The 12,735-nt window shown below is 39.6% G+C and overlaps 2 protein-coding genes across 4 annotated transcripts; one reads left to right on the top strand and one right to left on the bottom strand.

The window, feature by feature from the left end:
- Window positions 1-1,739: 1,739 nt before the first annotated feature.
- Window positions 1,740-9,896, bottom strand: stk16 (serine/threonine kinase 16). 2 transcript variants are annotated; one of them, XM_030759109.1, is made up of 8 exons: window positions 9,738-9,896; window positions 9,256-9,379; window positions 8,262-8,481; window positions 8,042-8,175; window positions 5,197-5,284; window positions 4,406-4,534; window positions 4,165-4,286; window positions 3,285-3,423 (listed from the first exon to the last, which is right to left on the bottom strand). In XM_030759109.1, the coding sequence occupies exons 2-8, from the start codon at window positions 9,339-9,341 to the stop codon at window positions 3,285-3,287; spliced, it is 918 nt and encodes a 305-aa protein (XP_030614969.1). In that variant the 5' UTR covers window positions 9,342-9,379; window positions 9,738-9,896. The 2 variants fall into 2 exon arrangements, with proteins under 2 accessions (XP_030614977.1, XP_030614969.1); XM_030759117.1 differs by lacking the exon at window positions 9,738-9,896 and having other exon boundaries at window positions 1,740-3,423; window positions 9,256-9,341.
- Window positions 9,621-12,723, top strand: pcnp (PEST proteolytic signal containing nuclear protein). 2 transcript variants are annotated; one of them, XM_030759127.1, is made up of 5 exons: window positions 9,621-9,917; window positions 10,503-10,732; window positions 11,366-11,440; window positions 11,525-11,580; window positions 11,671-12,718. In XM_030759127.1, the coding sequence occupies exons 1-5, from the start codon at window positions 9,869-9,871 to the stop codon at window positions 11,780-11,782; spliced, it is 522 nt and encodes a 173-aa protein (XP_030614987.1). In that variant the 5' UTR covers window positions 9,621-9,868; the 3' UTR covers window positions 11,783-12,718. The 2 variants fall into 2 exon arrangements, with proteins under 2 accessions (XP_030614987.1, XP_030614996.1); XM_030759136.1 differs by having other exon boundaries at window positions 9,628-9,917; window positions 10,506-10,732; window positions 11,671-12,723.
- Window positions 12,724-12,735: the final 12 nt, after the last annotated feature.

The raw sequence follows: 12,735 nt of genomic DNA, 5'->3' as shown, positions 1-12,735 counted from the left end.
GACAAAAAAACAAAACAAAAACCAAACAAATTATTTTTCAAAATATACTGCCACTTCATTTTCTTTGTGATAGTTTCCATCATATTTCCCAAAGTCTGCAAAGCTTGTAACTTTCCCTGAGGAGTATGTCGTAATTCATTGTCAACACTCTTACAAGTATTTCTACCTGTGCAGGCAAAAGTGATACACAGTTTCTATGGAGGTGCATGTCTAGAATATGGCGTAGTAGGGCATCAGAAGGGCTTGCAGTTACAACGTACCTGCGGTGTAGGTTTAACATGGAAGTATAAATCTCCAGTTAGTTATGATGTTGGGTGACAAAGCCTGGCCCACAGTTCTCGGTTCAGTTGAAAAGTGTTGAGTGACTCCATGAAGGAAAATGGTTCAACACCAAATCAGAAGAACAGTGTCTTAAAGAACCTTGCTTTATCCATGTAGTGTGGTCGTGCTTCAACAGGTCTCCTTCCCAACCTACAAAGTTAGAAGCATCCCATTGTTCCCTCAGCACTCAGCGTTGTGTATATTTTCATGGGTCAAACTGCAGAGCTGTTCTCCTCGCTTGTTTCCCTTCAGGCACAACAGGAACACTTCACATGCAGCACTAGATTTACTGCAGTACTATGCTTGTACTAGCCTACTGTACAGGCTAATGTATAGCAGTTGTACTTTTAAAATTTAAAGATATTTTCCATATTTACTTCACTGTATTTCTGGGAAAAATTATCATCAGACTTAAAGAGTAAGAGCGCTGAGTACACTAGACAGCTGTATAGTTCTCGATCAAGGCACTGTTATGCAATATCTCAGTGATCTATGTAGCATCAGATCTAACCTACAAAGCCACTGTAAGACGTAATCCCAAATGTAGAAATAATGAAGGTTCTATTAGTCATTAGCTCATCCAGCTGAAGGGCTGGTTAACTAAGGCACGGCATACATTTGACCACAATTAACAAGAATCCTACAGCATTGGTCAGAATTTAATCAAACTTACATGCAATGATCACATAATGGATCTTCTCGAAAATTGGTGCTCAAGGTCAAGGTCTTGTTGCTTTATGCGCACTCTTCCATTTAATAGTATGACCTTCCTGCAAACTACAATCTCACCAAATTCTCACCCCTGATGTACCAAATAGCATTTTGAAAAGTTAACTTAACCTCTGGAAGAAAAAAATCACCGCTGCATCTGATGCTTTGCATTGCTTGGATGCAGCTGCTCAGCCATGGAAACCCATTCTATGAAGCTGCTGAACTGTTCTTGAGCTAATCTGAAGGCCACTGCAGAAAGTTGGTGACCTCTGCGCACTACGTGCCTCAGCATCCGCTGACCCCGCTCTGCCGTTTCATTGGGCCTGGTTGAGTTGCTGTTGCTCCCGATCATCACTTCCACTTTGTTATAATACCACTAACAGCTGGACTGTGGAATATTTAGTAGCGAGGAAATTTGTGCTTGGTTTTATACACCTGTGGACGTGGAAGTGATTGTAACACCTGCGTTCAGTGATTTGGATGAATGACTGAATACTTCTGACAATATAGTGTATCTGTAAGTGATAATCCCACAGATTATTTATATGAAGCTTACCCCCTAAATAATGATGCCAGAATGCTTTTGTATTTATCAGGCTGACTCTTATACTTCACTTGACTACTTTTTAAATGTAGGATGCCATTTTTTTCACAATTATATTAAAAACTGTATACACGATGCTACATATTTAACATTTATTCATCCTTTTACTATACAGTGAACAAGATAAAATAAACATAATTGCAAAAGAATTGTACATGATCAAATAACACACTCCTATTATCTGTGATCTTCACCAGTGCATTTGAAATACAGGAAAAATTTCTCACTGTAGGCATCAAACCAGTTTTACTTTGCCATTAAAAGCCACACAGAAGTTCATAGTCAGTTTACATATTACAACCTTAGAAGGAGATAATACAGTTAAATGCTGTGTCAAATCCCATTCCAGTACATACCAACAATTAACTGAACTATCTAGGACAATTCTTAGTTTTACTTTATTACTGCATTACAGTCACAAACGCATTAAATTTTAAATGCCCAAAACATTACTCTGCCTAGTAACCATTTAAAAGGTACCATTAAGATCTACTAAGAAAGTCCATCAGACCCTCTGAGATGTTTGCGTACCCTGAGAGAACTAAAGTGAGAAACACTATTCACATGAGTGAAAATTAAACACAAACTTAACTGGAATGGAAAATGTTTAACTGTTAAAAACACAATATGGTGAAAAGTGAAGTTAAAAACAAAAAACAAAACATCAACCTATAATGTCACAGAAAATCATGACTGATTTATACATTTCTGGGTTACAAACATTTCTAAGTAATTCCTGAATGTGATTAAAATTTGAATTCACCGGTGTAACATTAGATGCCTTCTCCAATCATTTTATTCTTTCTGTTTTGTGTACGCAATCGAATATGTGGAGAAATGCAGGTGAGGAACACCTTGTCTCTTTTCTCCAGCTCCAGTGTGGAGAAAGCCAACGATTACAGTAAACGTGTAACCAAAAAGGTGTTACATATTCACAACAGGAAGTGGACCATATTTCTCTAGGGAATGTCATCTAAGGTAGCTTTCATTTACTGGAAAGTCCGTCAAACCTATTAAGTTCTCACCATTCTCATAAAAAACAAACAAACAAAAAAAAAAACCGAACAAACTAGAATCGACCAAAACAGTTGAATTTCATAAAACCATGATAGAAATATGCTTATTTTATAAAGCCACAGCCAGTAGCTAGGCAGCTTTTGATCATAACTGAATTTCAAGTGACTGTAGACCAGTTTTTGAACCTTTACACAGAGCAGCAAAGCTAGCCTTCTGTCCTCTTCATACTCCTATAAATAAACTAAAATTTCATGCTGCTGGCTGCAGCCTCAAACTGAATTGGCAAGAGTGGTATCCAACTCTTTATTCTACCCTTGGAAGAACTTTTAACTTCAGGATTACAAAACAGAGCCACTTCATTATCACACAAGTAACCAGTGCCACAATTGTCAAACTTCTTGGTGTATTTAAACTTAAGGCATTTCTTCAGAGATTTTGGAGGATGATACGAATGTTTAGTTAGAACTGGATAGGATCATTCAAACTAAACTCTTGCCAAGCTCCTCAAGATGAGTGAAAACTGGTACATTAAAGTCAATAAATAAATGAAAGAATTTCAACCTGGAACTAAAAGATGTTCCTTGTGTGTTCAAAGGTCTACATGACCATACATTTAGTGCACCGTGCAGGATCAGACCATGTTGCTTTGGGTGTTTGGGCTGCGACTCTGCAGGTCCTGTACCTGGTCAAGAACCCAGTTGATGTTCGGTCTCTCCTGGTGGTTTGACACCATTATGGAGCTCAGCAGCATCTGCAGACCCTCTGAGTACCTGGGTATAAGGCAAACACCAAATCTGAACTTTAGGTTTGATTCATATAGTACTGTGCAAAAGTCTTGAGCCACCCCTCATTTCTTTATATTTTGCTTCCATTGATCCAGATTTTCTTGTAATTTTTAAGGTGGTCTTTACCAATTTATTTAATTGAATCTATGAAAAATGCCAAAGATAACAGTTTGATAATCATAAAACAGTAGGGCCCCCTTGAAAAGATGTTAGCCAAAAACCTATATCTATATACGAGCAGTGTGTCCTTCAAAAAATCTGAGGAAAAAAGTGAAGAAGTGGAAGGCCTAAAACAAAACAAAACACACACACACAGAAAAATGGAGCACCATCACCCATGGATTTGAGCCCAGAGCGCAACATTGTTGAAGCAGTGTGGGATCTCCTAACAGACAACAGAGCAAAAGGCAGCCAACATCCAAACAAGAGCTTTGAATGTCCTTCAGGAAGCCTGGACAACTATTCCTGAAGACTACACATAGCAAAATATGTAGAAATGAGGGGTTGCTTAAGATTTTTTCATGCACTTTATTTAAGTTAAACATGCAGAATTATCATCAACAGCAAGAAAGGTTTCCAGGTTGGTGCCAAATTCACAGCTTGCTTTTAAAATTAAAAAGACAAACTTTATTTAGTTCTCATGTAAAACCTTTGAGAAGTCAGATTTCTGTCTGCTTAACTGAACATTACCAAACATATTTCAAGCAAAAGAAAATCTTCACTGACCTGCAAGATGAAGGGATGGACACCGGATTCTGCACAGCCAGAGCAACACTGTCTCCCTTCTGAAACACCAGATCATACGGCCCCTCCAACATCATCATGCAGTAAAGCACACAGCCAAGTGACTAGACGGGTAGGAACCGCAAAGCAAAAAGAAAAAGATTTCATTTGTGAATAAGATTTACTGAGAACAAACATGTACAACACTGACAAGCCAAAAGGAACAAGGACTGCAAAGCTTTACCCAGATATCAGTGCGCTCGTCTATAATGCAGTGGCTCTCAACATTGAAGAGTTCAGGAGCCCTGTAGGAAATGGTGCACCGCTGGGCAGCCCAGTCCTGTATGGTCATGGCTTCTCTGGATCCTCTTACCTGTAATAGATTTATTATTAAATTCATCGCGCGTTAAGTGGTTTAGGGGCTTTAATGTTGAAACAAAAACAAAAAAACAAAACAAAAAGATAAACAGTAAAAGTACTGTCATAATTACTCAGTTCGTTTATTGTCCAGCTGTCTTAGTGTTTTGCGAATATTATATTATATTATAACACTTTGAGGGTCATCAGTGGGGTCATCAGATGAAAACCCAAAACATTTGATAAAAGGAACTTAAAAAAAAAAAAAGAAAAAAAGGAGCAATAGGAACAAACACTGATAGATGTGTGGGTTCCCACCATAGAAAAAAGCTAATCAATAAAAGCTATCAAAATTCATTCTTGGCCTAAAAGTCACACGTGCCTCTGCTTTTTACATACATACCTTCTGAGAAACTATAGACAATATCCACTGAGGATGTGAAGCATGGTAACCGAATATGTGCTTCACTACTCTGCCATCTAGTGGTGAACTCACCAACATTTAAATAAAGCCTCAAAATGACTTCAGTGTAAACAGACAATAAAAGAAGTGAGAGAGGCTCTCTGCCATTACACTAGAAGAGTCCAAACATGCAGCATACTGTGGAGATTAGCTGAAGCCTGAGGTGAGACCAAAGAGACAAATCTTAAAAACCCTTGACAGACCCTGAATCTTACCTCAATCCTGGCACGGTTCATTGAGCCAAGGTCCATCAGAACCGGCCTGTCGTCCTCATCCAGAAGCACATTTGTGGGCTTTAAGTCTCTGTCAAATTATAGCACAGAGCATGTGTTTAGAAGTAGGCAACTGTCAGCCACACAGGCCTAGAGACCTGTCAGTGGCCATCTGGCAACCATCGGTTGCACGAAAAAAATCTGTACTCTCCGATCTGTTGACGAGCGGTTTCTGGCAGTCACTAGCATGAAACTGGCTGCAAAGAGGTATACAGCGTTACACTGGAAACCTCCTTGCAATTACTTTGGTTGCTAGTAAACTGCCATGGTTGCCCATAACCTGCATGGAAGATGCCTGTAAACAATTGCCAACTACTCGCCAAGGCGTAGTGAAACTGAAAATTGTGATGCAAACAAGGTAAAAGCTGTGCCTTACCACTACAATCAACACATTTCAAAAGGACAACTTTTACTTTGTAGGCAAAGATTCTCTATTTCCAAGTTTCTCTAGAGCTCAGAGAGAAAATGGCGAGTGTCTGCAGACAAGTTGGCATCTCCCATGTAAACCATGGTCGACTATGACAGCCTACTAGCAATGAAAAGGGAGGACAAGCAGATTTTTGGTGCAGCACCATCTTTCCAGGAGATTTCACCTGGCAACATCCAGCAACCACTGCCAACCAGTCGGAAAGACACATTTCTCCCTAGTAACCAGAGGTTACCAGTGCATCTCTGACCAGTCTCTAGGTCTCTCTAATGCCATACTCATCAGGGAAAGTTATAAGTCACCAAAAAATACAAAATCATAAGCTTTTCAGAGTTTGGCAAATATGATGGAAACTACCACAGAGAAAAAATGAAGTGGTAGTATATACTGAGAAATAGTGTTTTTGCCATTTTTTTGTAGAATTATTTTTCTATATTTTGCACAGGAGAAAATATAGTGTGAAGTGACACAGTGTGAGTTTGTCATAAATGGATATAAATTGCTAAAACTGTCAGATATGGCAATCTATGGCTGCATCCCTACTGACACCCAAAGATTAACAGACAAACAGCAGCAAAAATAACAGTGAAATAATAGAGAAGGTGGGAGTACATAAAGACCATCACATGAGACCATAAGAGCTTCCTTTGACTTAGGGCTGGGCAATATGGACCAAAAAAGAATATCTCGATATTGTTTTAGCTGAATGGCGATATATGATAGATATCTCGATATTCTTTCTTCCCAAAAGGTATAAACAAAAAGGCACTTCTGAGTCAAAGCTACTTGTCCCAAATGTCACACGGGCACTGTTATTAACATTCAGCTGTAGATGTACATGAGAACTTGCTCAAAAATAAACTATTGGCATATTTAAATAATAATGCTCCTCAAATAAATTAATACTTTTTTCCTCCCTAACAAAAGACTCACAGCTGTGCTATTAAAATGTAAAGAGAAAAGATCCAGAGCAAAAGTAGCAAAAGGCTGACTTATTCTTTAAAAAGCCAGTCTTCAGTAAAGTAGACTTCACCAAAGTGCTTCCTCCTGTGTGTACTCCTGTACATCTAGTACTCTGTGCAAATAACAAAACATGTAAACAAACTGAGTGAACAACATCCCATCCTTCAGTCAGCAGGACTTTAGCCAGCTCAGCAAATCCATAGACACATGTGCTAATTTATCACAATAACAGGCCCATCCGCTCAATGCAGCGTCTATATATCCACCAGCTGCATCACGAGCACACAAAAAAAGACCCATGTCCGCTATTAAGGTCACGTGCCTTACGGTCCAAACCAACTTCTGCTATGGAGTTGTGGTATGACAGCGCCCTCGTGTCTGCAGTCAGGTACTCTTAGGGGTCCGGGCGATGCCAAAGCGTACGAACGGACACAGTATGAAGGCTGTATGTACACAAAACATGGCGACAGCGGAGGATTTCAGGTTTCCAAAACTCTCCAAAAGTCGCCGATATCACCGGAAAAAGTCGCTAAATTTGTCACGAGTCACTTTTTGGAAAAAAAAAGTCGCCAGCGTGGTCTGAAAAGCCGCTAGGTGGGGCAATGTGAATTTTGCAGAGACAAATTGGGAGAAAAGAAAGGTGAACTGGTGGATCTACAAGTATGATTGTAACACGACATAGACTATATATAAACAATATTGTCTCATCTTATATCACATATGAAAATATATCGATGTTTCTCAAAAACTCGATATAGTGCCCAGCCCTACTTTGACTCTTATTTCATTTACATTTGAAAAGCTGGATTCAAATATGATACATTTGATGACCTCACAGCATTGTTAAAGTGTCCCACTTTGTCTCAGGCAAACACTGTGTTTGTCTCAAATTTAGTTTGTCACCCTGTTTTCAGCTGACCAACAATAAACACAATGTGGCAATGAGCTGCAAGAACCACAACTGGTTCAACTAGTTCAAGGGGTGAAATAATGTTTATTCCTTTTTTTTTCAGTTATCTTTTTTTAACAGACATAACTGAAGTTTTTTTTTTTTTTTTAAAGATAAGGGATAGGGATTTTTTTTCCCCCTTTTATCACAAGAAATTGTAATATGTTGTTCCTTTTTGACTGTTTTTCATGATTTGTTAAAACTATTTGGTATTTCTTTTGAAATATATGAAATATGGTCTATACATGTAGAGGTGCCAGTGCTAGCTTGACATTTCTGTGTCACCACTGCTGCTGAAAAATTGCAAATAGCTGAATCAAGAGTAAAGAGAGCCAAAGTAAGTGTGGAAAGTTTTAATCAAAGAATGCTTAACTGCACAGTGATGTTAACCTTCCTTTTCCCATATATTTTCTTATTCACCATCTTAGTTAGGTGGGGATAGGGATTACCTGTGTGCATAGCCTTTGTCATGAATGGCCTTGAGTCCAGAGCAGATACCACGAAAGATCTGCAAAATCTGTTTTTCAGGCATTGAGCTCTCCTTGTCTCTTAGCTTCTCTAGAACAGACCACAGACTGCCTTTCTGTTTGCACAAACACACCAGCATGTCAGAACAAAATTATTTCCCTCTGAGTTATTCTAATAATGACAACTTCTGCAAAAACTTACCCTTATATAAGGCAGAAGTAACCAGGCTTCTATCTTCCCTCCATGATCAACAAAAGCATGCGCAACCAGGTTCAAGATGTTGGGGTGATTAAACATCTGGTGCATCTCCACCTCTGTCTGAGCCTCCTGGCGGCCCTCACGGTCATGACACAGAATCCTCTTCAGGGCATAGAAGTGCCCATCCTTTACCCCCTCAACCAGATCAACATAACTGAACCCACTAAAAAGAGGAAACATTTATGAATGCAAAGCTGGCTTAAAAGAACAGTGATGTTGACATGCCATACATATTTACTTTTGCCTAAATCTCATGAAAATATGCACAGGAGAGGTGAGGAAGAGAGTGCTGGCAGGGTGGAGTGGGTAGTGGAAGTGACAAAGTTAAGGACATTAAGATTTTCACTGGGAATGACCAGGATGGTTAAGTTTACATCAGAGGGACTGCTCAGGTTGGACAGTTTGGCCACAAAATTAGCGAGGTAAGAAGACAGTTGGGACATGTGCAGAAGGATAGTGGACATACTGGACAAAGGTTGTTGAAGATGGAGCTGCCAGGCAGGAGAAAAAAAGAGGAAGACCGCAGAGTAGGTTCATGGATGTAGTGAAAGAGGACATGCAGAGGGTTAGTATGACAGAGAAGAACACTAGGGATTGGGTGAGATGGAGGCAGATGATTTGCTATGGCAACCCCAAAAGGAAGCAACTGAAGGAAGGAACCATCTCATCTAAATAAAGATAAAACTAAAATATTCCATGCATTAATTCATCTATCACCACCTTCTGATTTCACCAGCAGTTCTGAGGTTTTCAATCTAATTCGTTCCTGATAAAATAATCAGGATAGTGCATAAAATCTGATAAAACCTAACAATCAGTGCCCATATTCACTGTAATGGGAGAAGCTGTTACCCTCTGCAGCAGTAAGGCTCATGAATGTATTTATACGAGATTTGGCGACAAACAAATATAGAATCTTAAAGATATGATTTCTTACCCTTCGTCTAGTTTCTGGACAAAGTAATATTTTTTGTTATCAATGGTGATGGAGGCACGGGAGCATATGCACAGCGTCTGTCCCATCTTGACTGGTACATTGTTTAAGGGCAAGCTTTAAGGGCCTGGGAGTAAACAGAGTTTATTCGAGGGAGACAAAAACATATAAAGTTTTTCAATGGTACTAACTATGGAAAAGCACGTGTTACTGAAAGCAAACTACTAAATACTAGCCCTGTATATAAAACACACTGGGTATTACTGAGCTAACAGGCTGTAAGATAACTGTTAGGTTAGCCAACACAGCATTACAGTAACACGTAGCGTAGCTGAGCATAGCAACTTCCAGACTACAACAGACAATATCCGACAATAGGAATAACTTTTAGTATTAGCCCAAGTCGCTGTGTAGCTTTACCTAAATGCTTACAACGAGGGACGGCTTTAAACAACACACTATACGACTAAGTTCCTTATTCTTACCAGTTTCTGTTTACCAGTTAGCTCGCTGTCATATCGCTCCGGCCATTTTTCTTCTTCTTTTACCACCAGAGTGGGAAGCTTGTTTCGCCAACAGCGCCTGAAGTCGACTAGCGGCGAGTTTGAGAGGCGAAATGATGGCGGATAACGAGCATAAAAGGAGGGGTAGCACCGACGACAGAGGTGATATTTGTGCTGTTTGCGCCTTTTTACCGTCTATAATGTGGTTGAAAAATATCCACCAGTCAGTGTTAGCTTGATATGCCCCCACTGTTCATTGAAACTAAGAGGAGATGTTATGCGAACGTCTCTAAGACAACTTCATGCTAGGTAGCTATGCCTGGTAATGACAGATTAGGAGTTAACATTGTGTTGATGTTACCTGTTTAGCTGTGGGTCAGTTATACTATTAATGTGAAAATGATAAAGCAAATACACCGCTCTCTACTACAGTCTGTGGTTTGTTTTTAGCTCGCTAAACCGCGTTAGTTTAGCTGGAGTGCTAGTAGCTAACTAATGCTAGTTAGCACTGGTACCTTAGCTCTCAGACACCATGTAGAGGGCTTCAGATACTAAACTGATAAGGATGCGAGTTACTGCTTACATAGTCCCCAGGTGGACTTATAAAGCAGCCAGTTAAATGGTAGAGTGGTACCTATATTACCTTTGGTTCATTAATGGCTAGCCATACAGGTAAAGATGATGGATTTAATAACTCCCAGATCCCAGAAAACAGTTGTTCACCTTGGTGAGTTGTCTTGCCTCAAGCAGGGCCGCAGGAGGAGGGAGGCAGAGTGAAAACTAAGCCTGTCTCTTGTAGCACTGTGGGGGGAGAAGGGACCGCAGTCAAACGCACATCCCAGCATCTCACCCACGAAGATGAAGATGAGTCCTCAGCAGACCCACCAGCACCAACCAAAGTCTCGAAAATAGGCTTCAGCATGAGCAGTCAGCTGGGAAAGAAAGCGAACCCTATATCAATTAAACTTGGAGCCCCGGTGAGTGCGTGGGGGCTGTTTTATGTAAAAATATGTATATGTGTAATGTAAAGGGTGTAAAAGTTAGAGCATGAGAGCGTAAATTATCATAATACACTGTATTTAACATTATAAATGTTTGAATGTGGCCCCCACTGTTATGAGTGTTGAAGCAATTAGGAGTTAATCGTGATTAGACTGATTTGCCAGTTAATCTTATCCAAGACTTGCATCTTGCTGTTTTTATGTTTCCAAAGGAGGGTGTGAATGCAGTAGCACTTTTCTACCTTGAGGGAAGTTCTTCAAAATTGGCACTACCAGTCACTAGGACCTAAGGATTGAATGACTAGATTTGAATGATCAACAGTGACTTTGACTGTTACCTCCCAAAACACATTTTCTCCCAAATGCAAAATTTTAACAAAAATATATTCTGTTTAAAAAAAAAATATAGTGATGACATTTTATAGCCAAAATATTAGAGGTCAACTTCACTTTAACCTTGTGCTTTGCAAAAACTTCTTTATTCACTGCGATAATTCAGGAGCTGAAGGAAAGATTGTGATTTGTGAGCGGAGAGATGCAATGCTTGATGCTAAGTTGTGATGTTCTATTTAGTTTTTTTAATTTTCATGTCCCCCAAACTGTTTTTAGAAGCCTAAAGAGACTGCACCATCGTTTCCTCCCAAAAAGCTGGGGCTGGCATCTGTTTTTAACGAAGATGACGATGTAAATGCACGCATGCACAGTCATGTCATGATTGTACTGATGCTTGGAACAGAGGCTGACCTTAATGTTCTCTTGCCTCTCTAGAGTGAACCTGAGGAGATGCCTCCAGAGGCAAAGATGAGGATGAAGAACATTGGCAGGTACAGACTGTCCTTTATAATTGTGCCCTTAATTTCTGTGATCAGTTTTAAAATCTTTTAAAAGTCTTTTTACTTCTGCAACCTTTTCAGGGAAACGCCAACATCTGCAGGACCTAATTCCTTCAACAAGGGCAAACAGGGATTCTCTGATCATCAAAAACTTTGGGAGAGGAAGCTAAAGTCCCAAGCAGAAAACTTGTAAATCACTACAGCAAGTTTTGTCACCACAAGTAATTTTTCTATAGGTTAACCATGTCAGATGTCATTGAAGGCTCAGATGATTAGTCATTGCAGCCTTAGCTTTTACAACTTCTCTGTAGGTTTGTGATGAGTACTTTAAGCCTACTATGATTGTGTCTGAATTTGTTTCCATTTTGAAATACTGGTTGATCCTTACTGATAAGAGAGGTTCAAGACAGTCTGATCTCTGTGTGAGAGGTGTGAACTGGTGACGGAAAATTCTACAGGGTGTAACCAGTATGCTGGTTACGCCCTGTAGATGTTGCTGTAGTTCCCGTTTTGGGTTAATGAAAAACACTCATCTTACAGCCCTCGTTTTCCCTTGCTCCTATCTGAAGCCAGTGAGCAAGTGTGTTGCTTGCTTCATTTTTGTGTATAAATATAAATAGAGGTGCCACAGTGTTTTATTTTTAAAACCACAAATCAGAGTGCGAGTGTGACCTGAGTGTGAAGTGCACTAGACATAGGTCTTTGTAGTTTGTCAGTTTCAGATCCTTTGCTTCCACCAGCTGTGCCACCTCAGAAACAGTCTTCATTCCTTCATGCTTTGTGTTTTTTGTTTAATCTTCTTGCCGGTGATTGCTTTCTTTCACCGAGTCTGGCATATTTGCAGTAGAAATATGGCTGTATTCATTTTAATGTCCAAAACTGATATATCTGTAGTTGACCTCTGTGTGAAACCCAGACTTAAGCAGCCATGATGTGGATACCAGGGTACTGGTAGCAGTTCTGTTAAGTTAGGAGTCATCAGGCCCATTTTAAGTCGCACTGCACCGATTTATGTTGTGCTTTATACTCTGAGAGAAATCCCTCTTGATGAGAAATATGGACTTTGAATTTCTCTGTAGGTTACTTAACTGTTGTGCTAACATCTCCTAATAAATTCGTTCAACGTTAACTGTCCGATTTGTTTTA

Source organism: Archocentrus centrarchus, chromosome 3, assembly GCF_007364275.1.
Source record: "Archocentrus centrarchus isolate MPI-CPG fArcCen1 chromosome 3, fArcCen1, whole genome shotgun sequence".
Lineage (NCBI taxonomy): Eukaryota > Metazoa > Chordata > Actinopteri > Cichliformes > Cichlidae > Archocentrus > Archocentrus centrarchus.
Note: the sequence above shows the minus strand (reverse complement) of the source record. Positions and strands in the feature narration are given on the sequence as shown.

Coding starts and splice junctions, on each gene's coding strand:
- stk16 (XM_030759109.1), bottom strand. CDS start 9,341: ATGGGACAGACGCTGTGCATATGCTCCCGTGCCTCCATCACCATTGAT. Junction 8,482..9,255: donor GTCCAGAAACTAGACGAAGG/GTAAGAAATCAT, acceptor TCCTCTTTTTAG/TGGGTTCAGTTATGTTGATC. Junction 4,287..4,405: donor ACGAGCGCACTGATATCTGG/GTAAAGCTTTGC, acceptor CTACCCGTCTAG/TCACTTGGCTGTGTGCTTTA.
- pcnp (XM_030759127.1), top strand. CDS start 9,869: ATGATGGCGGATAACGAGCATAAAAGGAGGGGTAGCACCGACGACAGA. Junction 10,733..11,365: donor CAATTAAACTTGGAGCCCCG/GTGAGTGCGTGG, acceptor AACTGTTTTTAG/AAGCCTAAAGAGACTGCACC. Junction 11,581..11,670: donor AGGATGAAGAACATTGGCAG/GTACAGACTGTC, acceptor CAACCTTTTCAG/GGAAACGCCAACATCTGCAG.